The sequence below is a fragment of the Salvelinus alpinus genome, chromosome 21 (genome assembly GCF_045679555.1).
Source record: "Salvelinus alpinus chromosome 21, SLU_Salpinus.1, whole genome shotgun sequence".
NCBI classification, from domain to species: domain Eukaryota; kingdom Metazoa; phylum Chordata; class Actinopteri; order Salmoniformes; family Salmonidae; genus Salvelinus; species Salvelinus alpinus.
The window spans coordinates 20,127,752-20,153,805 of NC_092106.1; the positions used below are offsets into that span (position 1 = coordinate 20,127,752).

Below are 26,054 nucleotides of genomic sequence, written 5' to 3' on the forward strand. Positions count from 1 at the left end.
AGTTGAACAGACAATGGCCAAGTCATACCCAAGTCATCAGTCAACAAATCAAAACCAGAGTGTGTAGAGGTTGGTGTGTTTACCTTGATGGCCTGTCCAAAGCAGCCTTTTCCCAGCACCTCTCCATGGATGAGGTCTGAGGGCCGGAAGATCCGGTGCATTCGACTGTTGGAGACAACCCGCAGTGACTCGGAGCGGTTAAAGTCCTTCCTCTGAGAGAGAGGGGACGCTGCGTTACTGGAGCACGGAGACTTATCAATACTGTAGCTTCGCCTGGAGAGATAGGGCCGAGAGGAAGATAGAGAAACAGAGAAAGAGAGAGGGAGAAAGAGATAAAATAAGAGCGAGGGAGTGAGTGAGAGGCAGAGAGAAGGAAAAAGAGAGAAAGATGGAACAGGTGGAGAAGCAATCATCAGTCAGTCTCACAGTATAACTGACGCGCATCCATATTGTGTTTCACAGTGTTAAATGGTACTGCCAACCCTGTCATAAGGCACCATTCTAGCAGCAATTATTGTTATAGACTAATTAGGAAATGGGAGCGACAGCATGACTGCAGTTACATATGTAATTGCTCATCCATTTCACTGAAGAACTGAAGTTCCTTGAAATTTTCCGGATTGACTGACCTTCAATAACGTAATAATGGACTGTCGTTTCTGTTTGCTTATTTGAGCTGTTCTTACCATAATATGGACTTGGTATTTTACCAAATAGGGCGATCTTCTGTATATAACCCCTACCATGTCACAACACAACTGATTGGCTCAAACGCATTAAGAAGGAAAGAAATTCCACAAATTAAGGTTGAACAAGGCACACCTGTTAATTGAAATGCATTCCAGGTAACTACCTCATGAAGCTGGTTGAGAGAATGCCAATAGTGCGCAAAGCTGTCATCAAGGCAAAGGTGTCTACTTTGAAGAATCTAAAATATATTTTGATATGTTTAACACTTTTTTGGTTACTACATGATTCCATATGTGTTATTTCATAGTTTTATTTATTTATGATTATTTTTTATTTCACCTTTATTTAACCAGGTAAGTTAGTTGAGAACAAGTTCTCATTTACAACTGCGACCTGGCGACACAAACAACAACAAAGAGTTACACATGGAATAAACAAGCGTACAGTTAAAGTTAATAACACAATAGAAAAAAAAGTAAGTCTATACTGTATACAGTGTGTGCAAATGGCGTGAGGAGGTAAGGCAATAAATAGGCCATAGTGGCAAAGTAATTACAATTTAGAAAATTAACACTGGAGTGATAGATGAGCAAATGGTGATGTGCAAGTAGAAATACTGGTGTGCAAAAGAGCAGAAAAGTAAATAAAAACAATATGGGGATGAGGTAGGTAGATTGGGTGGGCTACTTACAGATGGGCTATGTACAGCTGCAACGATCGGTTAGCTGCTCAGATAGCTGATGTTTAAAGTTAGTGGGGGAAATATAAGTCTCCAGCTTCAGCGATTTTTGCAACTCGTTTCAGTCATTGGCAGCAGAGAACTGGAAGGAAAGGTGACCAAAGGAGGTGCTGGCTTTGGGGATGACCAGTGAGATATACCTGCTGGAGGGCGTGCTACGGGTGGGTGTGGTTATCGTGACCAGTGAGCTGAGATAAGGCGGAGCTTTACCTAGCATAGACTTATAGATGACCTGGAGCCAGTGGGTCTGGCGACGAATATGTAGCAAGGGCCAGCCGACTAGAGCATACAGGTCACAGTGGTGGGTGGTATAAGGGGCATTGGTGACAAAACGGATGGCACTGTGATAGACTGCATCCAGTTTGCTGAGTAGAGTATTGGAAGCTATTTTGTAAATGACATCGCCGAAGTCGATGTAGGATAGTCAGTTTTACGAGGGTATGTTTGGTGGCGTGAGTGAAGGAGGCTTTGTTGCGAAATAGGAAGCTGATTCTATATTTAATTTTGGATTGGAGATGTATAATATGAGTCTGGAAGGAGAGTTTACAGTCTAGCCAGACACCTAGGTATTTGTAGTTGTCCACATATTCTAAGTCAGAACCGTTCAGAGTAGTGATGCTAGTCGGGCGGGTGGGTGCGGGCACCGAACGGTTGAAAAGCATGCATTTGGTTTTACTAGCGTTTAAGAGCAGTTGGAGGCCACGGAAGGAGTGTTGTATGGCATTGAAGCTCGTTTGGAAGTTAGTTAACACAGTGTCCAAAGAAGGGCCAGATGTATACAGAATGGTGTCTTCACTATTATTCTACAATGTAGAAAATAGTAAAAATAAAGAAAAACCCTTGAATGAGTAGGTGTGTCCAAACTTTTGACTGGTACTGTATGTCTAAAATGTGTTGAGTACACGTTGAATGCTTTTATTTATGTATACATCTCATTTAGTTGAAGATTTCATATAAATCTGTATTTTGTTGCGTAATTCTTTCCTTTTCTATTCATACTGTATTTGAGGTTCAAATAAAACTAAACACCATGACTACAACAGCCTGTATTTGTGCGCCTGTAAATGTCACAGAGATTAGTCCTTACGTGATCATGCGTGAGCGCAGGTTGTTGATATCTGGGTGTGGGGGCTGAGTGATGGGGAGGCTGGGGCTTGGACCGTCAGACAGGGGGGTGGTCAGGGGTCCGCCCACTGTCTCACCCTCTAAACCCCCCTGGTCGTGGGGGTCGTGCTCTATGGTCAGCTGGAGCAGACGACTGGTCTCCTGGATGAGCAGGTCAATCTGGTGGAGCGGAGGAAAAATATGATCAGTGTAGCATTAGCATGTAGCATAACATATAGAATGTAGAATAGCATATAGCATAACATGTAGTATGGCTAAGAGTGTTGATGTTTCCCCTTAGTGTCTATCAACTCCATGCTCTGATGCAGTAGATTAAACAAAAGTAAGGACTTAAACTTGGATCTTGTAACATCAAGACTCAAATTTCATTAACATCTAAAATCAATGTCATTGATGTCTATCAGCAACACAAGTAAAGAGATGTCAGTTAGGTTACCTCATCGAGAGGAACATTCCTGATGGGTGTTCCGTTGATCTCCAGGATCCGGTCTCCGACATGTATGGAGTTCTTCACATCTGGACTGATCAACTCAGAGTCCACCCTAGAGAAGGAATGAGAGAACAGCGATAAGCAGTTGTAAATAGAGTTGAAGTCGGAAGTTTACATACACCTTAGCCAAGTACATTTAACTCAGTTTTTCACAATTCCTGACATTTTATCCAAGTAAAAATTCCCTGTTTTAGGTCAGTTAGAATCCCTACTTTATTTTAAGAATGTGAAATGTCAGAATAATAGTAGTGAGAATGACTTTTTTCAGCTTTTTTTTCATTCATCACATTTCCAGTGGGTCAGAAGTTTACATTCACTCAATTAGTATTTGGTAACATTGCCTTTAAATTGTTTAACTTGGGTCAAACGTTTCGGGTAGCCTTACACAAGCTTCCCACAATAAGTTGGGTAAATTTTCACCCATTCCTCCTGACAGAGCTGGTGTAACTGAGTCAGGTATGTAGGCCTCCTTGCTCGCACACGCTTTTTCAGTTCTGCCCACAAATTTTCTATGGGATTGAGGTCAGGGCTTTGTGATGGCCACTCCAATACCTTGACTTTGTTGTCCTTAAGCCATTTTGTCACAACTTTGGAAGTGTGCTTGGGGTCATTGTCCATTTGGAAGACCCATTTGCGACCAAGCTTTAACTTCCTGACTGATGTCTTGAGATGTTGCTTCAATATATCCACATAACTGTAATTCCTCATGATGCCATCTATTTTGTGAAGTGCACCAGTCCCTCCTGCAGCAAAGCACCCCCACAACATGATGCTGCCACCCCCGTGCTTCACGGTTGGGATGGTGTTCTTCAACTTGCAAGTCTCCCCCTTTTTCCTCCAAACATAATGATGGTCATTATGGCCAAACAGTTCTATTTTTTTCCCATCAGACCAGAGGACATTTCTCCAAAAAGTACGATCTTTGTTCCCATGTGCAGTTGCAAACTGTAGTCTGGCTTTTTAATGGCGGTTTTGGAGCAGTGGCTTCTTCCTTGCTGAGCGGCCTTTCAGGTTATGTCGATATAAGACTCATTTTACTGTGGATATAGATACTTTTGTCCCTGTTTCCTCCAGCATCTTCACAAGGTCCTTTGCTGTTGTTCTGGGATTGAGTTGCACTTTTCGCACCAAAGTACATTCATCTCGAGGAGACACAACGTGTCTCCTTCCTGAGCGGTATGATGGCTGCGTGGTCCCATGTTGTTTATACTTGCGTACTATTGTTTGTACAGATGAACGTGGTACCTTCAGGCATTTGGAAATTGCTCCCAAGGATGAACCAGACTTGTGGAGGTCTACAAAAAAAATTCTCAGGTCTTTGCTGATTTCTTCTGATTTTCCCATGATGTCAAGCAAAGAGGCACTGAGTTTGAAGGTAGGCCTTGAAATACATCCACAGGTACACCTCCAATTGACTCAAATGATGTCAATTAGCCTATCAGAAGCTTCTAAAGCCATGACATCATTTTCTGGAATGTTCCAAGCTATTTAAAAAGGCACAGTCAAATTAGTGTATGTAAACTTCTGACCCACTGGAATTGTGATACCTTAAATTATAAGTGAAATAATCTGTCTGTAAACAATTGTTGGAAAAATTACTTGTCATGCACAAAGTAGATGTCCTAACCGACTTGTCAAAACTATAATTTGTTCACAAGAAATGTGTGGAGTGGTTGAAAAACAAGTTTTAATGACTCCAACCTAAGTGTATGTAAACTTCCGACTTCAACTGTAGATTTAACCTCGATATCCATCTTTCTCCCAGTCCATTAGCCGAGTGATTACATCATAAGTCTAGGAAGTATGACAATGTGAGACTTTAGAAAATCTAGCATGTACAGAATGGTATACTGGTCCACTGGAAAGATAGAAGACAGAACAGCGTACACACTGCTAGATCCTTTCCATCCCTTTTGTTGTACAAGGACATGGGTATAGTATTTAATCTACACTTGATTTAAATAACAATGTCCTAATTTTCCCTCACTTCCATTCTGAGCCTTCCATGCTGAGTCTCTGACTTCCATGTCTCCCATTCAGTCATCTCCCATCCTTCCGTTAGCCTCCCGATCCATCTCCCTCTCCCACTCCACCCCCCTTCCCTCCCCCACTCCATCCCTCCCTTGGTGTATTTATTACAATTCTATTCAATAGTTAATTAAACCAGGAAGTCCCACTGAGATAAGGAATACTCTTTTCCATCTCTCTCCCTTTCCCACCATATCTCAACCCACCATCACTCCTACACCCCCACCCTTTCTCTATACTCACTGTGATACCCTGACAGTGCGTTCGGGGCCGTAGCCGTTGGGGCTGACAGGCTGGTTGATGGCGACTGAGATCCCTCTCCGCCCGTCTGTGGAGGCTGGGATGGACACCAGGGTCACCGTGTGGGGAATCCTGGCGCATGGTGAGTCTGGCAGGGACACCGGCGTCACGATGGTCCGGTAGTAACAGAGGCCACTGTCGAGGGAGAAAGGGGAGAGAGAGGCAGGGGGAGGTCAGCATAGATAGAACAGAAAAGTGTACGAATATCCGTAAAGCAATATTAATACGGAGAAATAGGAATGCAAATGTGATTTGTTCTTACACAATGTCATGTACGCATATTACACATTTTATTTTGGACATAAGTGACAATTTACATTTCTGTGTGCATCACCTGATAGAATTAAATAATATTTTAACATCGTGCCAGAATGTCAAGTGGCAGAATAATGATCTAGTCAGCCTCCCATCTCACACACACTTCCATTCAGAGCTGACAGCACAATGACTGCTTTGTATTTCAACATCCCTTCCTCCCTCCTCGTGTCAGTGTGTGTGTGTCATACAGTACCCCCTTCCTCACCTCATGTCAGTTGTTTTTCTATCCACCACTACTGTTATTTCCACATTTCTAGTTCTGCTTTAGGCTACAGTGGCCAGGCTGCACTGCAATGGTGTTACTGTAATAACGTTATGAACAAATTATAACCTCTCATCTCGATGATAAATAATGCCCTTCCCTTGAGTCTGCTGAATCTCTACACCCTACTATTATGTATGAAGACCATTTTATAAATACATTTGATACATTTTATGATCGTTATAATGTACCAGTATAGTTTGGACCTCTCCACCAGTGCGTAGGTGTCTCCGTCTCCAATGAAGGCTCTGCAGTTCAGACAGGTGAAGCATTCTGGGTGGTACTTCTGTTCCCCTGCGACCTGGAGGACACACACAGAGGGAGAGTTAGGTTGGATTCTTAGGTAGGGTTAAGAGTCAGCTAAATAACACAACCTTTATTTCAGCCGGTTGGTCAATTGCGATCCAAATTATTCTCTTGCAATGACCACCTGACCAAGACGGAAAAGCAAGGCAAAGAGAAATCTACAAAACACAACGGAAGGTCAAACAAAGCAAAGAGAATATACTACAAGTCAACTACAAGTTCACTACTTGTTCAGGTCAGTAGATGCATCACATCACAAAACCAGCAATAAACAGAGCAACAAACTAGGGCAGATGCAGGTTAACCAGTGCAAGTAGGGCTAGATTGCTGTGGTTGATATCATCGTTATTAGCTTCCGGTTAGTTTCTATCTAGCGCTATCCAATCATTGGCAGAAGCATAGAGCTGATAATTGAATAACGGCCAAAAACAGCACAACCAACGACCAGTTTAATGTAACAGCCAGAGTTAAATTACCGACCACTACCAGATTTGTAAACGAACAGATACCACATTCACACATGCACCTTATAGATGCTTAACGTAGTAACCAGGCAAATTGGTCTAAAATGGTCCCACTTGAGAAAGCTTTTGGCACAGGGTTTACTGGTAATCGATTGAAAGATGTAAGATTCCCACTAGAGGCTGATTTACACATGGAATGCTAATCTATACATAAAATCCCCCCAGGTAAAATTACCTTAAATGCAAATGACCAACATCGCTGGTTGGACATGTCTAGCAGGGCTTTACTTAAACAAGAAACTGGTGACCTCATAGCTCCTCAGAGACAGAGGTTGAAGACCTCTCTCTCTCTCGCTCTGCTCTGATCAGAGGCACTCAAGAGCTGCAATGATCTGCAATTCAAATTTCACTGGGGGGGGAGTTTTCCGTTTTCTGGGATGAACAAAGAATAGTAATCTATGAAATATGAGGGGGGAAAAAAGAAGAACAATTCAAGGGGGGATTTTTCAGACACTATTAAGGAAACTTAAAAATAATACTGCTCTTATGAGTTTGGAAAATACCCCCCTGCTGAACCCTTCGAGGCTTCCACTGCTGCAAGCCTCATAAAAATGTACATGTGGCACTAGCAATTCCCTTTAAGAGTGGCACAGTGGTCGACAATATAGATAAAACAGAAAAAACTAAATTCCGGGTAATCAATAAAATCTACCTCTACAGCCCTGTGTCTGCCCTGCCCCCCAGGGAGCGTTCCCATGGAAACCAGAGAGCGAGAGAGAGCGAGAGCGAGAGCGAGATCGAGAGCGAGAGCGAGAGCGAGAGAGAGAGAAATAGGTTGACTCCCTGACCTAATTGTGTACCTTTTGAATCCTGGATGTTCATGTTAACAGAGCAGATGGACTCAGATAGTAAATGAGAAGAGAGAAGGTAATGACTGTGTAATTGGCTTCCATTAGCTCTGGAGCAGATGGAACACAGAATGAGTTGGTAAAGAGAAGCAGCCTCAGGGGCTTGGTGAGTCACAGTCACTGTATTTTGCAGTAGAGTAGGGAGGGTAAAACATGGGCTGTAAACAATGATAAGTGGCTGAGGTCTTTATGTCAGTTATGATCACAGTGTGTGTAAACACCACATCACAGGCACTCAGAGGGAAGGAGATTAAATTATAACGAAGTACAATGAATTATAATTGAAGTACAATGAATGATGAAAGATAGGGGTCAAAATAAGCATACGCTGTAATGTCAACCATGCTATCCTTGTGTTAAGGTATGATATAGAGTAAAGTAAAATAGTAGAATATGCATGTGTTTGTGTGTGTGTGCATCTGCACAGAACATTGGCCAGCGTTACCTAGCGTTGATTTTTCAGTAACATTTCTAGTGGTGATTCAGGTGTTGAATTAACTCTGTAAGTGAACCCCAGTGTTGGTGTTAACCAGTGTTAAACCAAAAGCATGGCCAACATTAGCATATTTCCCAGCATGCTCTATTGCAGGTAGATTTTTTGAATTGCTTGTTTCAATATCTATGTTTTTGCATGGATATTGATTGATCGATCATATGCTACTCAAATATAAATAACATACATTTTTCTAAACTAATCCAATCTATTACTTTATTGCCAAGTCTAGGTCCAAGAGGCTCCTAAATAGCTTCTACCCCCAAGCCATAAGACTAACAGCTAATAAAATGGCTACCCAGACTATTTGCATTGCCGGTGCACCGGTGCACCCTGCTTATTAATTATTTGCTATTCTTATCTCTTACTTTGTTTTTTAGGTATTTTCTTAAAACTGCATTGTTGGTTAAGGGCTTGTAAGTATTCGGCGCATGTGACAAATAACATTTTATTTGACTTGATTTATTGAAATGGTTGTCCCAGTTTAGATAGTTTAGGTAGTCTCATATCTTAATCTTCCCAACCCGGCAGTCATTCTGAATACAGGTTGCGGCATTCATGTTGGATATTCCCACTCGGGTTGGATTCTAATAGGAATTACAGAATTACAGTCGCATCATAATGTGACTTGCAGGCCTGAAAACCATGAGTTTCAGGCCACTGTATAGGGTAAAACTAGGCCCTCAAAATAAGGCCTTATTATTAAATAATACTTTTTTCTGACAATATATTCACTTAGGATCTCACTTAGTGGAGGCCACTGAACTGAAAATGGATGAATGCAATAACCATGTCTTTGTCATGAACAAATACACTAAGCGGTGTGTTAATTTAAAACTGCAAAGTGTGGGCCTGTATAGACACTGGACCAGTGACACATTTAACACTATCAGTGTTGATTTAACACTGTAGAATTGTGTGTGTGTGTGTGTGTGTGTGTGTGTGTGTGTGTGTGTGTGGCAGGCAGTGGCCAGTCTCAGGTGTGAGCCCCCGCGTGGAGGAGAGGAAGGACATCTGGACGTAGAGGAATAGACAGTGTGACGCCTGCCACTCGGACACTGTGGCTGCTGCCATTTGTCGACCCCCGACACCTCTTTCCTACACACAAACACATCTCTCCAACCACATCTGACAACTGACAGCTGCTACTGCCGCACACACACAAAGAAAAAACAGAGCAGAAAGAGAGAGAAAAAGAGAGAGAAAGAAAAGATAGAGACGCTAACAATAGCCCTGTACGTCTCTTATGGGTGGAATGTTCTATTATCTTTCTGTCACTGCTAATTTAGTTCATTTACAATTACTCAGAACGAAACTATGTGGCATGAGACCACCTGATCTGGAAATTCCAAGAAACCTGCCCAAAACGTTGGTTAAAAATCTTCCATTTACAAATGAGCGGGGATAACTTACAGCACATACTGTAACTACCCACAGCTGGTACCCCCCCTCTGTAGTCATGCGTATGTGTGTGCATAAGAGAGCAGTGTGGCTTGGCATGTGGCACACACAGGACCTCTGTGACAACAATCCAAATTATCAGCAAGTTTCCTTTGGAAACAGTGAGGGGGGAGGACAGTACCCAGGAAGAACTGGGTCAGTCACCATGGAGAAGCATCTGGAAACAGTGTGTGGGTCTGTTACCATGGTGAGCCCCTTAAATGAACACTAACTGCACCAGCTGGGGACTTGTGATGAAGATACAGTGGTGAGAAATGCAACTCATCTCAAAATAGAAAGCAGGAACCTGCCTGAAACTACTCATGTATACAACCAGGCAAATCTTTACATTTTCTTTGTCCAATAACTCATCTCTCTTCTTCCTCTTTCTACACTGTAAACCAATTTAGTCCAAATAAATAGCAAAAAAATCCTCTCAAAGCACAAGTGATAATGCAAATGAGTTCGCACTAGTGTAATAAACTGAGTTCTGTTAAACAAGAACGAGGAAATACCCCTGGTGATGATGAGACAGCCATTCAGAAGCTGTCATTTCAGTACTTAAATGTGTAATTAAAGTTTAAACTTTAAGTGTGACGACCAATAAGTTGGGAGGCTAATCCGTTTAGTGGTGTGTGTGTTTTCAGACAGCCTATGGAATGTGTATGGCCCCTGTTGGACCAATCAGAGGTATTTATGACCCTCTGGTGTCACTACGATACAGTCAGGTTCTCTGGTGTAAACAACAGATGAGGGGGGAATTCTCCATATTGAGTTTAGGTCATTTTCAGTTCCCAAAACTATTGCATCTTAGTTTTTTTAGGATTCATTCTAAAAGGTTGAGTCCAACCTTGTAAACTAGGGGAATTGGAGCCAATGCTACAGTATATTCTAATATCCATACTAGCATACCATTTAGAATGCTTGCCCATTGCCCACTACATTGCTTATTAGTGTGGTGGATATTGGAACTTTAGCCGGTTGTTTACTTCTGTTTCCTGTATGGACTTCTGTTGTTAGAATTTATATGTTTAAATGAATGATTAGAATACTCCACCCTGAAACCATATAATTGTATGAAATTGACTAGAATCATAAAGTTATAATTAATGATGTGTGTAGTTTTAGTCAGTAAAACAATATGTCTCTACAGTGTCTAAAACACAGTCTGTCTGAGCAAGATTCGGTGCCGACCTTGGCTGGGGGGGCCACTGAGAGTACTTCCCAGGGTCTCCCTATCTTGAGGGAGGACTGGGAGTGATTCTCACGGACTCCACTAATCTTTGTCAGCTGGGTAGCAGGACAGTATGTGCGTAGGACACCTACTGTTTGTGTGCAAATGTATGTGCGTATGAATTCTGTTTGTGTGCAAGAGTATGTGCGTAAGGAGCTAGTATAAAATGAATGGTTTTGTACAACTAACCAGCGCTCTCGTGAATAAACCTTATTGATTATTTTTTCATTTCAATCAGTATCTTACAAATCCTGATTAGCAGACTGAGTAGTTTAATTGAATTGGTTTATGAACATCGAGAACATAATTCTCTTGACAACTTCCAGTTATACTGATGCATTGTGGGCCTGTAAAGGGTCTTGCCGATTTAGTGATATGGACCATGTGTGGAGGGTCATGGGGACTATAAACACTAGCAACATAGGGTATGACCCCTTACGTCAGTTAGCCTGGTATAAACACTACACACGCACGTTGTCAGTTAATCTGATATAAACATTGCACACACACCGCCATGACTTCACTAACCCATCCCAGGCAGGATCTGTAACAGTGACCTAATTCTAACACACAGCACCTTGAGGTGATGCAGAGCTGGCACAGAGGGGATCCGGTTGGTGTAACTAACTACTTTATGGGAAACCTGGAGATGACTAGCTATTCCAGTGACCTATTGAGGTTCAATGGAACTGTTGCAATAGTTTAGCTCAGGGCGTCAACATGTTCTGTTGTTGAGGCCTACTGAGACTGCCAAGTACACATAAAACCAATAAACCTCCACCAAGCATTCACACAAGAACTATGATGGAAAAGGAGTACTTTTCATGCTACACAAGCTGATGTTGACATCAGGAATTGATTAAATCAGCAGCACATTCAGCAGGTAATAGATACTCCATGAGAGTTAATTCTAGGTCAAATTCCAAAAATGCTTCATGGGGGATTCCACATTCTAAATCCATTTCCTGAGGTGCTGAGGGATCAGGATCAGTCAAATCTCAATACAACAGATGGGTAGAACTTCTATAATATAGAAACCTGCATTTAAATCAATTCATCACGGAATGAAATTTTGCTTTTCAATTTCCAAACCAAAACCTAAACTGTGGAGAGAAGAGAAGTGGAGCATGGCCTGGATCTTGAGTAGAAAAAGGACATATGTATGGATAGGATACACAGGCAACACAAAGCCTGTGTTGCCAAATGAGATCTAAGTAGGAAAGAAGGCAGTGAATGGGGGAAGCCTAATGGTGATTGGAGGTGCTATCTAGAACCATAATGTGTTATTCGGCTATCCCAATAGGATAAACCTTTTTGGTTCCAGGTAGAACCCTCTGTAGAAAGACACTACAAGGAACCAAAAAGGGTTATTCAAAGAGTTATCATATGGGGACAGCCAAAAAAATCACATTATGGTTCTAGATAGTGCCTCCAATCACCATTAGGCTTCCCCCATTCACTGCCTTCTTTCCTACTTAGATCTCATTTGGCAACACAGGCTTTCATTTTGTTTCTGATTCCGACTCACTTAGAAAGAATAAACTGGGAAAATATGATTAGACCAGACCAAGTGGCAGAAACAGCACCCAGCAGCCCCAAACAGGGCTAGAATTCAAGCCTGTTCATTGGAAAACCCCTGCCTACCACTTAGCCAACAGAATGTTAAGGCCATCCTGTAGCATCAACAGCATGTTAAGGCCATCCTGTAGCATCAACAGCATGTTAAGGCCATCCTGTAGCATCAACAGCATGTTAAGGCCATCCAGTAACATCAACAGCATGTTAAGACCATCCTGTAGCATCAACACCATCATGATGAGCTATGGCTGCTTTAGAACTGCTGTTAATGGAATCAGCATGATACCTCATGGTCAGTCAATGAAGTGTTGAGTTCCATCTGATAGATAGGTGGACATCCGGTAGAAGCACACACTTGTGTGTACATGATCATGTGTGTTTATACTGTGCATATGTACAGTGCAGGGCTGCAGTCATCTCAGCATTACAATCAAGCTTTAACAAGCCTAGCCTACTGTAGCTGGGGCTCATGGCAGAACCTACTCTAAATATAGACCATGTGCCTGCCCCGGCTCATTTCTATTTCATGAAACAAAGAAAAAATGTATTTCATGGACCCAGTTTCTTAGAGATCATTGCAACCCTTTCAACATTAACATATCTCTTAACAACATCATTTTGTGGAACGATACAATATCAATACTGATGTTCTATTTCTACTAAAACCATGCAATAGAGAGAGACCCAAAGCACAAACGCAGCAAAATCAAGCCTGCCCACTCAACACAAGCCATTTGAGACAGCCCGACTGCCTCTCTGCTAGTCGCCCGGCTGAAGCTAGCCAAGCCCTTTCACTCAATCACAGTCTACAGAGGGAAAGCCATTTTACCTTTTTGTCCCTTTTCCACAGCTTGAGACAGCAAAATCCCCAGAAAAATAAATCTGACACCATGGCAGCCTCCCGCCTGCTGCTGCTTTCCTATACAATCCACTCTACTCCCGGCAAGACTAGTTCATTCTGGTGAGCCCACACCGCTGTCACAACACAGAAGCAGCGGCCAAATGAGAGAGAGCGAGGAGCTGCCCACGCCTTTGCCGCTGAGCTCATCTCAGAAACGACATCACAGGCTGCTCTTCCCCCTCCCACCCTCGTTCTCTAACGAGCTGCAGCCGCTCTCGCTTTCTGTTTCTATGACCTCATCGTTTCCTGCCTGGCCTCCCCACCTCTGATGTCTTCAGAAAATACCCCCTCCTATATTTCTCCCTCTCTCTTCCCCATCCCCCTTTCCCTAGTTCCCCTGATTGCAAAGCTCCTCTAGCTGACAGGCAATCATATTTAATCCTCTGTCTGAAATGTCAAATAAAAAAAGGGGGCTAGCCAAAGCCCTCCTGCGACACCATCATGTCATCCAACATTGGTTGTTTTAGAGGGCTTACTGTACTAGTGGGGAGGATGACAGACTGATTCTACAAACGTAGGATCTTAATTTGAGCCAGTTTGCTACAGCTGGAAAAGAATCCCGCAGCAACAGGAAATGTGAATTATTATGTGGATTATAATGAATTGACATTTTTGTTGGGGTTGATTCATTTTTCATAAGGGAAAATCAACTCTGAAATTTCAAAGTGGAAACTACGAACTTCCGAAGCCTTTTTAAACCTCAAAATTACAATAGACATTTGACATTTCCTCGGTGATAAAATGAAGGTCCTACATCTGTAAAAGCACACGTTGAAAGATTACCGTTCAAACATGGGTTTTAAAACCTAAACACAATATACTGTACAAACCACCTGGAACAGCAAACACCTAAGAAGAAAAGTCAACACCATAATGAGGTAATACAATCTTATATTTGGGGCTATGATAGGGTAAGACAGTTGTACTAAGCTCATGAGGCAGTTATACATTCTTTGTTCATCAAGAATCAATGGGTAACCTACAGGTAACTGCCAAAATAAGGGAACAGATACATGTATATCATTAATTGAAATGCCATTGTACAATGCCTTTGGAAAGTATTCATACCCCTTGACCTTTTCCACATTTTGTTAGGTTACAGCCTTATTCTAAAATTGATTAAATCGTTTTTTTTCATCATCAATCAACACACAATACCCCATAACGATAAAGCAAAAATAAGATTTTAGAAATGTTTGCTAATAATCAGACCCTTTACTCAGTACTTTGTTGAAGGAGCGTTGGGAGCGATTACAGCCTCGAGTCTTCTTGGGTATGACGCTACAAGCTTGGCACACCTGTATTTGGGGAGTTTCTCCAATTCCTCTCTGCATATCCTCTCAAGCTCAGTCAGGTTGGATGGGGAGCGTTTCTGCACAGCTATTGTCAGGTCTCAACAGAGATGTTTGATCGAGTTCAAGTTCGGGCTCTGGCTGGGCCACTCAAGGATATTCAGAGACTTGTCCTGAAGCCACTACTGCGTTGTCTTGGCTGTGTGCTTATGGTCGTTGTCTTGTTTGAAGGTGAACCTTCATCCCAGTCTGACGTCCTGAGACCTCTGGAGCAGGTTTTCATCAAGGATTTCTCTGTATTTTGCTCCTTTCATCTTTGCCTCGATCCTGACTTGTCTCCCAGTCCCTGCCACTGAAAAACATCCCCACAGCATGATGCTGCCACCACCATGCTTCTTTGGCATTCAAGCCACAGAGTTTAATCTTGGTGGCATCAGACCAGAAAATCTTGTATCTCATGGTCTGAGAGTCTTTAGGTGCCTTTTGGCAAACTCCATGCGGGCTGTCATGTGCCTTTTACTGAGGAGTGGCTTCTGTCTGGCCACTCTACTATAAAGGCCTGATTGGTGGAGTGCTGCAGAGATGGTTGTCCTTCTGGAAGGTTCTCCCATCTCCACAGTGGAACTCTAGAGCTCTGTCAGAGTGACCATCGGGTTCTTGGTGACCTCCCTGACCAAGACCCTTCTCCCCTGATTGCTCAGTTTGGCCGGCCAGCTCTAGGAAGAGACTTGGCGGATCCAAACTAATTCCATTTAAGAGCGATTGAGGCCACTGTGTTCTTGGGGACCTTCAATGCTGCAGACATTTTTTGCTACCCTTCCCCAGATCTGTGCCTCGACACAATCCTGTCTCTGAGCTCTACGGACAATTCCTTCAACCTCATGGCTTGGTTTTTGCTCTGACATGCACTGTCAACTGTGGGACCTTATATAGACAGGTGTGTGCGCTTTTCCAAATCATGTCCAATCAATTGAATTTACTACAGGTGGACTCCAATCAAGTTGTAGAAACATCTCAAAGATGATCAATGGAAACAGGATGCACCTGAGCTAAATTTAGAGTCTCATAGCAAAGGGTCTGAATACTTATGTAAACAAGGTATTTCTGTTTTATTTTTTATAAATTTGCAAAACATTCTAAAAACCTGTTTTCGCTTTGTCATTATGGGGTATTGTGTGTAGATTGCTGAAGATTTAATTTAAAGAAAATCCATTTTAGAATAAGGCTGTAACGTAACAAAATGTGGAAAAAGTCAAGGGGTCTGAATACTTTCCGAAGGCACTGTAAATATCCCAGATTGTGACTTTAAGAATACAGTAATTGTTAATATTGTCTGCTCTTGAAATATAAAATGTGAAGCAGAGGAACACAACGCATCACCACATCACACTATAACATGATGACGTGATTACTGCCTGAACACAGTGACCATTGTGGAGTGCCAGGCCAGGGTGTGGCAGTGGCGTGTTTACATGTTATTTAGTGATCTATAGCATCAGTGATCCTGTCCAGGTGCCACAGAGTCACAGACAGACAGCGATCTTAATACATTATTTCAGGCTGGATGACTTTCCCTGCTGCTCATTTGCTTCCTCACACACTTTATTATCTCTCTGTCTATTTCTCTTTCCCCTACTCACTTTTTCTCTCTGTGTCTCTCTCCCTCTTTCTCTCAACTTTGTCCACCTCTCTGCCCCTCCCTAGAAGGGAGTAAAAAATGAAACACTACAAATCAGGAGGGAAGACAGGCAGACAGTGGTGGAGGAGACTAGTGCCAGACGGTGTTCTCCTTCTTCAAAATGTTGCTTTGGACAGACATCAGTCGTGGAGGACTAACATTTAGCTGCTTGAAGCTAACAAAGACAACCTACTGAGAAACAGTCACATAACACACCATGTTTGGAGAATTTCACTAGTAGGGAAATAAAATAATTTCCATGGAGGTGTTTTCTATTTTTAAATAAAGCAGAAGTGGTCAAAAAGTCATTAGATAGAGGTTTCTATTGGGGAGGAATGTGAACATGCCACCACAAGTATAATAGAATTGGAAAACCCCAATAAAAAACTAAGAATATTGAATCTGAAAAGGTACCAAAATGTTATAAATGATGGAGTTTTCAAGACGCTCATCAAAGTGTCAGACCAGGTTGAAGTTCATATTGTTATGCGTGGATACGTGTGAATATGTAAAGATCTCTCCATTCTATGGTGTGGGATGGAAAATGTTGACTAAGTCATTGTAGGCAGTCAAACAAGACTAGGCAGGCAGGTCACGGTAAATAAATTCCATCTCACTAAAAACTTAGCAGGAAGGAAGTGTAAGCCCCCTTTCTGTAAATCATACACATTCCTGCTACCTTTCCAATGTTGCTCAACCTCTATGGTGACATGCTGAAACCCTTACAGTCACTCAAGTCTACTTCCCAACACTCACTCCCAGGCATATCTGATCAGACACAAACAAACCAGCTCCCACCCTAATTTCAGAATCTGACATTTTGTTCACTGACTATTGCTCAATCACCATGGTGACAAACTGAAAATCGTACAGTCTTAATGTCTGAAAGTGAGTGTCTTTCCCAACAGTCACCAAAGGCTAATCAGACCATAGAGACAATTATGAGACATTTAGAAAACAACACTACTCCCACCTAAACAATGTGGTCTCACATCAGTGGGAGTTGTTATAAGAAGTGGCTAAACTGGGATTGTCCGTGAAAGGGAGGGACATATCATGTACTGTAAAGTTTCTTGAAAATATGTATATTTCCCAATATCCATCCACTCATAACAATACTGAAACGACCCTGGCCTTTAAATGCATTATTAACCACCCAAGGGAGTTCATTCTCTTGGGGCTGTGGTTGGCATGCTTGCCTTTGGGTCATGGCGACCCCGTTTGAATACCTGCAGGGACATAGCCTACCTACTCCCGCCGGACACGGCAACACTATACCAGAGTGGAAGAAATGAACCTAAGCGGTTTGAGAAACGGCACAATTCTTTACTGCTAACTAATGTCCAAAAAACACTATCTCTGAGGTTCTTCTGTAGTCAGCAGTAAGGGAGGTAGAAGCCAGGGAGGCAGGAGAAAGGGAGGCAATGGGGAGGGAGGCAGCAGGACAGTGGATTCAATTACTGCACTTGGCTCTGTGTCCAAGTCATAAATCACCTTGAACAGAACAGGCGTTATAAATAACTGGCCCCTAACTCTGACCACTCATCTAATCTGCAGAAGTCAATGGCGAAAACAGAGAGATAGAAAGAGAGAGGTGGCGGGGGAGTGGGGGGGGGCATATTGGCAACACAGGAAATGGTTTCATCTGTGAAATTACTTGAGCTCATCCTACATGAGGAGGATTCTTTGATCATGGTTGACAGAGGATAGGGCTTACATACAGATGTAAGTTCAAGTGTTAAGCTTCTTGAAAATGTACAAGACGGCCATATAATCTTGTATGTAGGGTGAGTGGCACTGGTTCACAAATCCAACCACAAACAGTGGTTGAATGAGGCATTATGGCTGCTTACATTGATCTGAGGCTCTGGACTCCTTATAGGAAAACTTTACCGAAAGCAGAGGCACGGTGAGAAATGTCTCTATTCATTCTGTTCTCTTGTCCGACCAAAACGACCTAATCAATGTAACATTTCAATCAGCAGACTGAGTCACAGCCACATTGCATCACACGGTTTTGGAGTGCTTTCTCTATCCCGGCTCCAACAAACAAAACACTCTTTCAGAGGATGCTTTTGTGGGCTGACGAAATGCAGTCTGCCCTGTTTGGCTGGCCTGATGCCAAGAGAGGGCGTGTGGGATTGGACTGCATCACGCCATATGTCCAGGGCACAGGGAATGAAAAGTAGCAGAGGAAGTTGACCTTGTCTGCCATTCGGTTCGGTCGGTCAGTAGGTCCGTCCATCTATAACACCATTGGTCTGACATCTTTGTGATAACGTGATTGCCTGACTGTTTTAGTTGGACTGAACCGTGGTCGGCCGTCAGTAGATTCTTTGCACTGTAAGGGAAATGTGAGGGACACATCTGGCCCTGTAGAGGACTCTGGGTAATGGGTAGCAGGGGGCAGGGCAGGGAACGGCGAGCTCTAGCTGCCATCTCTGATTCCCTTTGGACTGCTGGCCTCCGCTGGGTGGGTGGTTAATTACTAAGATTGCACTGCAGAAGCCCGGCTGTGGGTTGAGTGTAAATGACACACACTCTTGCACGGATGTGTGTGTGTGTGTGTGTGTGTGTGTGTGTGTGTGTGTGTGTGTGTGTGTGTGTGTGTGTGTGTGTGTGTGTGTGTGTGTGTGTGTGTGTGTGTGTGTTTGTGCACGTCAAAGAGGTCTGCTCCAGGATATTAAAAAATATATATTTGTTCCTAACTAAGCGACCACAACAAGCACTAACTCTCTCTAAGAGTGGCTAGAGTTACTAAACATATTACCTCAAAACAGGGTTCACCATAAGCAATAACAATATACAGGGCCTTTCGGAAAGGAATCAGACCACTTGATTTTTTCCACATTTTGTTACGTTACAGCCTTATTCTAAAATGTATGAAATATTCCCCCCCCCCTCATCAATCTGCACACAATACCCCATAATGACAAAGCAAAAATAGATTTGTAAAAATGTTTGCTAATATAAAATAAAAATGAAATATCACATTTACTTACAACCTCTACCGACCCCCCCTCCCGGATCCGGGATCCTCCTCATCAGAAACGCTGACTAGCATAGCCTAGCCTAGCGCCACAGGGAATATCATATAATATAATTTCATGAAATCACAAGTCCAATACAGCAAATGAAAGATAAACATCTTGTGAATCCAGCCAACATGTCCGATTTTTTTAATGTTTTACAGCGAAAACACAACATATATTTATGTTAGCTCACCACCATATCCAAAAAAACACAGCCATTTTTTCACAGCAAAGATAGCTTTCACAAAACCCACAAATAGAGATAAAAATAATCACTAACCTTTGAACAACTTCATCAGATGACAGTCTTATAACATCATGTTATACAATACATTTATGTTTTGTTCGAAAATGTGCATATTTATAGCTACAAATCCTGGTTTTACATTGGTGCCATGATCATAAATGGCTCCAAAACAGCCGGAATAATTACAGAGAGCAACGTGAAATACAGAAATACTCATCATAAAACATTTATGAAAAATACATGTTGTACACATAATTAATGATAAACATCTTGTGAATCCAGCCAACATTTCCGATTTTTTAAATGTTTTACAGCGAAAACACAACATATTTATGTTAGCTCACCACAATAGCCCAAAACACAACGCCATTTTTTTCACCGCAAAGATAGCTTTCACAAAACCCACAAATAGAGATAAAAATAATCACTAACCTTTGAACAACTTCATCAGATGACAGTCTTATAACATCATGTTATACAATACATTTATGTTTTGTTCGAGAATGTGCATATTTATAGCTACAAATCCTGGTTTTACATTGTGAACATGGCGCCAAAATGCTCCAAATTGTCCGGAGAAATTTTAGAGTCACGTAATCTAACAGAAAAACTCATCATAAACTTTGCTGAAAAATACATGTTGGACATATAATTAAAGATACACTGGTTCTTAATGCAACCGCTGTGTTAGATTAAAAAAAATAACTTTAGTAAAAAGCACAGCATACAATAAGCTGAGACAGCGCTCAGCCATTCTCCGCCATGTTGGAGTCAACATATTCAACAAAAATACGAAATAACATCATAAATATTCTCTTACCTTTGATGAACTTTCATCAGAATGCAGTGCCAGGAATCCTTGTTCCACAATAAATCGTTGTTTTGTTTTAGAATGTCCATTTCTTCTTTCGAATTAGCAACTTTGGCTAGCATAGTGGAGCTCATGTGTCTATGAAAGTTTGACGCATGGAACGAAAAATTCAAAAACTGATAATAAAAGTCGAATAAAATGGTCAAACTCAGTTGAGAATCCATCTTTAGGATGTTTTTCTCATATGTATCCAATAACGTCCCAGACGGAGCATTTCTTCGTGTCTACCTAAGGCATTGCAGACAACGATATGGTGCACCCAGGTGCGCAGCAAAATACTGCCAATATGGCTGACCTGTCACTCCAAAAGCTCTCATTCGGTCCCACATCAGGCTAGACACCTCATTCAACGTTCTACTGCCTGTTGACATCTAGTGGAAGGCGTACGAAGTGCATACATATCCATAAATACAAGGCAATTGAATAGGCGAAGCCTTTCACAGAGACCCATTTCAGAATTTTCACTTCCTGTTTGGAAGTTTGCCTGCCAAATGAGTTCTGTTTTACTCACAGATATAATTCAAACATTTTTAGAAACTTCAGAGTGTTTTCTATCCAATAGTAATAATAATATGCATATCATATGATCTAGAACAGAGTACGAGGCCGTTTAATTTGGGCACTATTTTTTCCCAAAGTGGAAATGGCGCCCCCTATTAAGAAGAAGTTTTAAGTATTCAGACCCTTTACTCAGTACTTTGTTGAAGCACCTTTGGCAGCAACTACAGCCTCACGTCTTCTTGGGTATGATGCTACAAGCTTGGCACATCTGTATTTGGGGAGTTTCTCACATTCTTCTTAGCAGATCCTCTCAAGCTCTGTCAGGTTGGATGCGGAGCGTTGCTGCACAGCAATTTTCAGGTCTCTCCAGAGATGTTTGATCAGGTTCAAGTCCGGGCTCTGGCTGGGCCACTCAAGGACATTCAGAGACTTGTCCCAAAGCCACTCCTGCTTTGTCTTGGCTGTGTGTTTAGGGTTGTTGTCCTGTTTGAAGGTGAACCTTCGCACCAGTCTGAGGTCCTGAGCGCTATGGAGCAGGTTTTCATCAAGGATCTCTCTGTACTTTGCTCCGTTCATCATTGCTTCGATCCTGTCTCCCAGTCCCTGCCGCTGAAAAACATCCCCACAGCCTGATGCTGCCACCCCCATGCTGCCACCCCCATGCTTCACCGTGGGGATGGTGCTAGGTTTCATCCAGACGTGACGCTTGACGCTTGGACTCCAATCAAGTTGTAGAAACATCTCAAGGATGATCAATGGAAACAGGATGCACCTGAACTCAAATTCGAGTCTCATAGCAAAGGGTCTGAATACTTATGTAAATAAGATATTTCAGTTTTTTATATTTTTATATATTTGCTAAAATTTATAAAAACCTGTTTTCGCTTTATGGGGTATTGTGTGTAGATTGCTGAGTATTTAAAAAAAAAAAAAATACATTTTTGAATAAGGCTGTAACGTAACAACATTTTGGAAAAGTTATCTTCAGGGTCAGATGCTTCCAAGAGCAAACAGCATCACTTTTCAATACAGTCTTCTCTTGGAAATGACTGACCCTGAAGAAAAATAGAACATTAACCAAAAATAGAGTGCCAGACAGTATTACAATGGTTGATCAATGGCACCTTAGCCAATAGAAACGCTACATAACAGTGTAGTAAGGTGGCTGTGTTATTGGAGATAGTGTAGGTAACCTAGCGGTTAGAGAGATGAGCCAGCAACTGGAGGGTTGCCAGTTCAAATCCCGGGTCAGACGGGAAAAATCTTTTTGGAAGTCAGCTGGCAACTGGAGGGTTGCAGGTATCAAATCCTACATGTCATTGCCTGCCGTTGTGCCCTTGAGCAAGGCACTTAAACTCCCCACAACAACAGCTCCCCGGGTGCCCAGTGTGGCAGCCCCCTGCACCTCTCCAAAACCTATGTATGTGTGTGTATATGTATGTGTGTCTTTCAGAGAGGTTGGGTTAAAAGCGGTGGTCAAATTTTGGTAGGAGTGATCTTAATCTTAGTGTGGTGGGATTGTTCTGTCCAGAGGTCAGGTCAAGGTCGCCAGTGAAAAGGCTTCTGGGAGATTGAACAAAGACAACAATAAAGGACAGAGAGTAAAAGAAGAAAGAGGCAGACTAGACTAATCTATTTCTGGTGAGAAGTTTTTTTCAGACCCAGAGGTCATGGAATGAAAGGAGGTGACATCATGTCTTCACATATTGCAGAGAGAAAGCACATTCTAATGTAGAAACTTAGCAGGCTCAATGTGAAATCAACCAGGCTCAAATGTTGTTGTCATCTTTAACATATTTCTCAATATATCACCCTTATTTGAACCGGGTGCCCAAACAACTCATTCTTACAGTTTAACAACAAGCACAAGATGTACTCTCCCACCACCACCCTGCTATCAAAGATGAAATCAGACAGACATTATATGGAAGAGGAAGCCAGATAAGAAAAGTGTTGTGAATTAGAGGTGTCTCAGTAGATTGTGAAAGAAAGGATATTCTAAGGTGAGAGTTTAGAAGGCTAGTCGGTTCAAACAGGAATCGATATACAACAGAATAGCTTTACTCTACACTAAGAAAAATGATATGTTACAATTCAGGCTAGAATCCCAACCAACCCGATATACCGTCTGCCATAGGCAGCACGTCCATAAGGCTAGCTAAGCTTCCGCTGAAGTAAATTGAATTAATTTGCCAAAATGATATAGCCTATACAATGCGTTCAGAAAGTACTCACACCACCTAACTTTTTCCACATTTTGTTGTGTTACAGCCTTGACATTTTTTGTCGCTGGCCTACTCACAATAACGTCAAAGTTGAATTATGTTTTTGGATTTTTTACAAATGAATAAAAAAGAAAATTCAATGTTTGAGGCAATAGGTATTCAAGGCTTTTTAAATGGCAAGCCTAAATATGTTCAAGAGTAAACATTTGCTTAATTAACAAGTCACATAATAAGTTGCATGGACTCACTGTGTGTACAATAATAGCGTTTAACAGAATTTTTTAATGACTACCTAATTTCTGTACCCCACACATACAATGATCTGTGAGGTCCCTCAATTGAGCAGTGAATTTCAAACCGATTCAACCACAAAGACCAGGGAGGTTTTCCAATGCCTCGTAAAGAAGGGCACCTAATAGCAGATGGGTAAAAAAAAACATTTAGGTATTTCATCATGAGGCCAAAGGTGACTTAAAACAGTTACAGAGTTTAATGGCTGTGATAGGAGAAATCTGAGATTTGATCAACATTGTAGTTGCTCCGCAATATTAACCTAATTGAGTGAAAAGAAGAATATATTAAAATATTCCAAAACATGCATCCTGTTTGCAACAAGGCACTGAAGTAATACTGCAAAACATGTGGCAAAGCAACCAACTTTTTGTTCTGAATACAAAGTGTTATGTTGGGGCTGCATCATGTTTTACGTATGCTTGTAATCGTTAAGGACAGGGGAGATTTCCAGGATAAAAAAGAAACGGAATGGAGCAAAGTAGGCAAAATCCTAGAGGAAAACCTAGTTCAGTCTGCTTTCCACCAGACACTTGGAGATTAATTCACCTTTCAGCAGGATAATAACCTAAAACACAAGGTCAAATCTAAACTGGAGTTGCTTACCAAAAATACAGTGAATGTTCCTGAGTGGCCAAGTTACAGTTTTGACTTAAATCTACTTGAAAATCCATGGCAGGACTTGGAAATAGTTATCTAGCAAAGATCAACAACCAATTGGACAGAGCTTGAAGAATATTGAAAAGAATAATGGACAAACGTTGCACAATCCAGGTGTGGAAAGCTCTTAGAGACTTACCCAGAATTGACTCACAGCTGTAATAGCTACCAAAGGTATTTCTACAAAGTATTAACTCAGGGGTGTGAATACTTATTTAAATTCAATATTTCTGTATTTAATTTACAATATATATCCTACATTTCAAAATACACGTTTTAACTTAGTCATTATTGTGTGTCTGAATACTTTCTGAAGGCACTATATATAGCCTACTCTACGCTCTCTTTTTTGCAAACAGTTGAGTTGCATTATTAGCCTAAATTATGACTATCTAATCTGCTCATCACATTAGGAATAGTAGGCTATCTAACATAACTCTGAAAATGTAACGATGCATGGAATGCTTTATTCTAAAGGTGCATTTTCATGGTGAGAATTAGCTTCCCCAAACGTAAAACTCATGCCGCCTCTATGCCGCCTGCCTACGGCTGATTTGCAATACAAAATACCTATTTACATTTGTATCTACCTGGACTGGAAACCCTGATGGCATACTGAGCATACCACAGCTCATAAACATGGATTAAGTCACTGTAATATTTCACCCTTTTTGACATACTAAAGAGAGAAACCAGGCGCAACTAGATTAAGCCACAATTTTTGCCTGAGCAGATGGTCGGTTTCCGAAACATAATTATAAACATTTGTACCCAGCAAATTGACCACAAGTAAGCCCATGTAACGTTGTTCGTCTGAGGAAGAAGGAGTAGACCAAAGCGCAGCGTGGTACGTGTTGATGATGTTTTAATATAGCCTGAACACTGAAACAAAAAACAAAAGTGTAACAAAACGCAACAGTTCTGTCAGGCACTCACACAAAACAACTACCCACCAACACAGGTGGGAAAAGGCTACCTAAGTATGGTTCTCAATCAGAGACAACGATAGACAGCTGCCTCTGATTGAGAACCACACCCGGCCAAACACATAGAAAAGACAACATAGAACAAAACATAGAATGCCCACCCCAACTCAAGCCCTGACCAACCAAAATAGAGACATAAAAAGGATCTCTAAGGTCAGGGCGTGACAGTACCCCCCCCCCAAAGGTGCGGACTCCGGCCGCAAAACCTAAACCTATAAGGGAGGGTCTGGGTGGGCATCTATCCGCGGTGGCGGCTCTGGTGCGGGACGTGGACCCCGCTCCACCTTAAGCTTGGCCCACTTATGTGGCGCCTCTGGACCCTCGCCGCCGACCCTGGACTGGTGACCCTCGCAGCGGGCCCCGGACAGGAGGGCGACTCTGGCAGCTCCGGACAGGAGGGCGACTCTGGCAGCTCCGGACAGGAGGGAGACTCTGGCAGCTCCGGACAGGAGGGAGACTCTGGCAGCTCCGGACAGGAGGGAGACTCTGGCAGCTCCGGACAGGAGGGAGACTCTGGCAGCTCCGGACAGGAGGGAGACTGTGGCAGCTCCGGACAGGAGGGAGACTGTGGCAGCTCCGGACAGGAGGGAGACTCTGGCAGCTCCGGACTGGGGATCGTCTCTGGAGGCTCCAGACTGGGGATCGTCGCTGGAGGCTCCGGACTGGGGATCGACGCTGGAGGCTCCGGACTGGGGATCGTCGCTGGAGTGGAGAGACACACAGGAGGCTTCGTGCCATGGATCATCACTGGAGGCTTCGTGCCATGGATCATCACTGGAGGCTTCGTGCCATGGATCATCACTGGAGGCTTCTTACCATGGATCATCACTGGAGGCTTCGTGCCATGGATCATCACTGGAGGCTTCTTACCATGGATCATCACTGGACGCTTCGTGCCATGGATCATCACTGGAGGCTTCGTGCCATGGATCATCACTGGAGGCTTCGTGCCATGGATCATCACTGGAGGCTTCGTGCCATGGATCATCACTGGA

General features: G+C 42.4%; 1 protein-coding gene across 3 annotated transcripts in view; it reads right to left on the reverse strand.

The window, feature by feature from the left end:
• LOC139547992 (LIM domain kinase 1-like) overlaps positions 1–26,054 on the reverse strand; it is a 108,467-nt gene that overhangs the window by 6,481 nt on the left and 75,932 nt on the right. For 2 of the 3 annotated variants that reach the window (XM_071357264.1, XM_071357265.1), the window contains 5 exons: positions 6,144–6,253; positions 5,316–5,507; positions 2,991–3,096; positions 2,517–2,713; positions 84–273 (listed from right to left, as the gene is read on the reverse strand). In XM_071357264.1, coding sequence (XP_071213365.1) covers positions 84–273; positions 2,517–2,713; positions 2,991–3,096; positions 5,316–5,507; positions 6,144–6,253 — 795 coding nt within the window. Of the gene's footprint in view, positions 1–83; positions 274–2,516; positions 2,714–2,990; positions 3,097–5,315; positions 5,508–6,143; positions 6,254–13,204; positions 13,450–26,054 lie in introns of those variants that run through there. The other variant, XM_071357266.1, reaches the window with a different exon arrangement.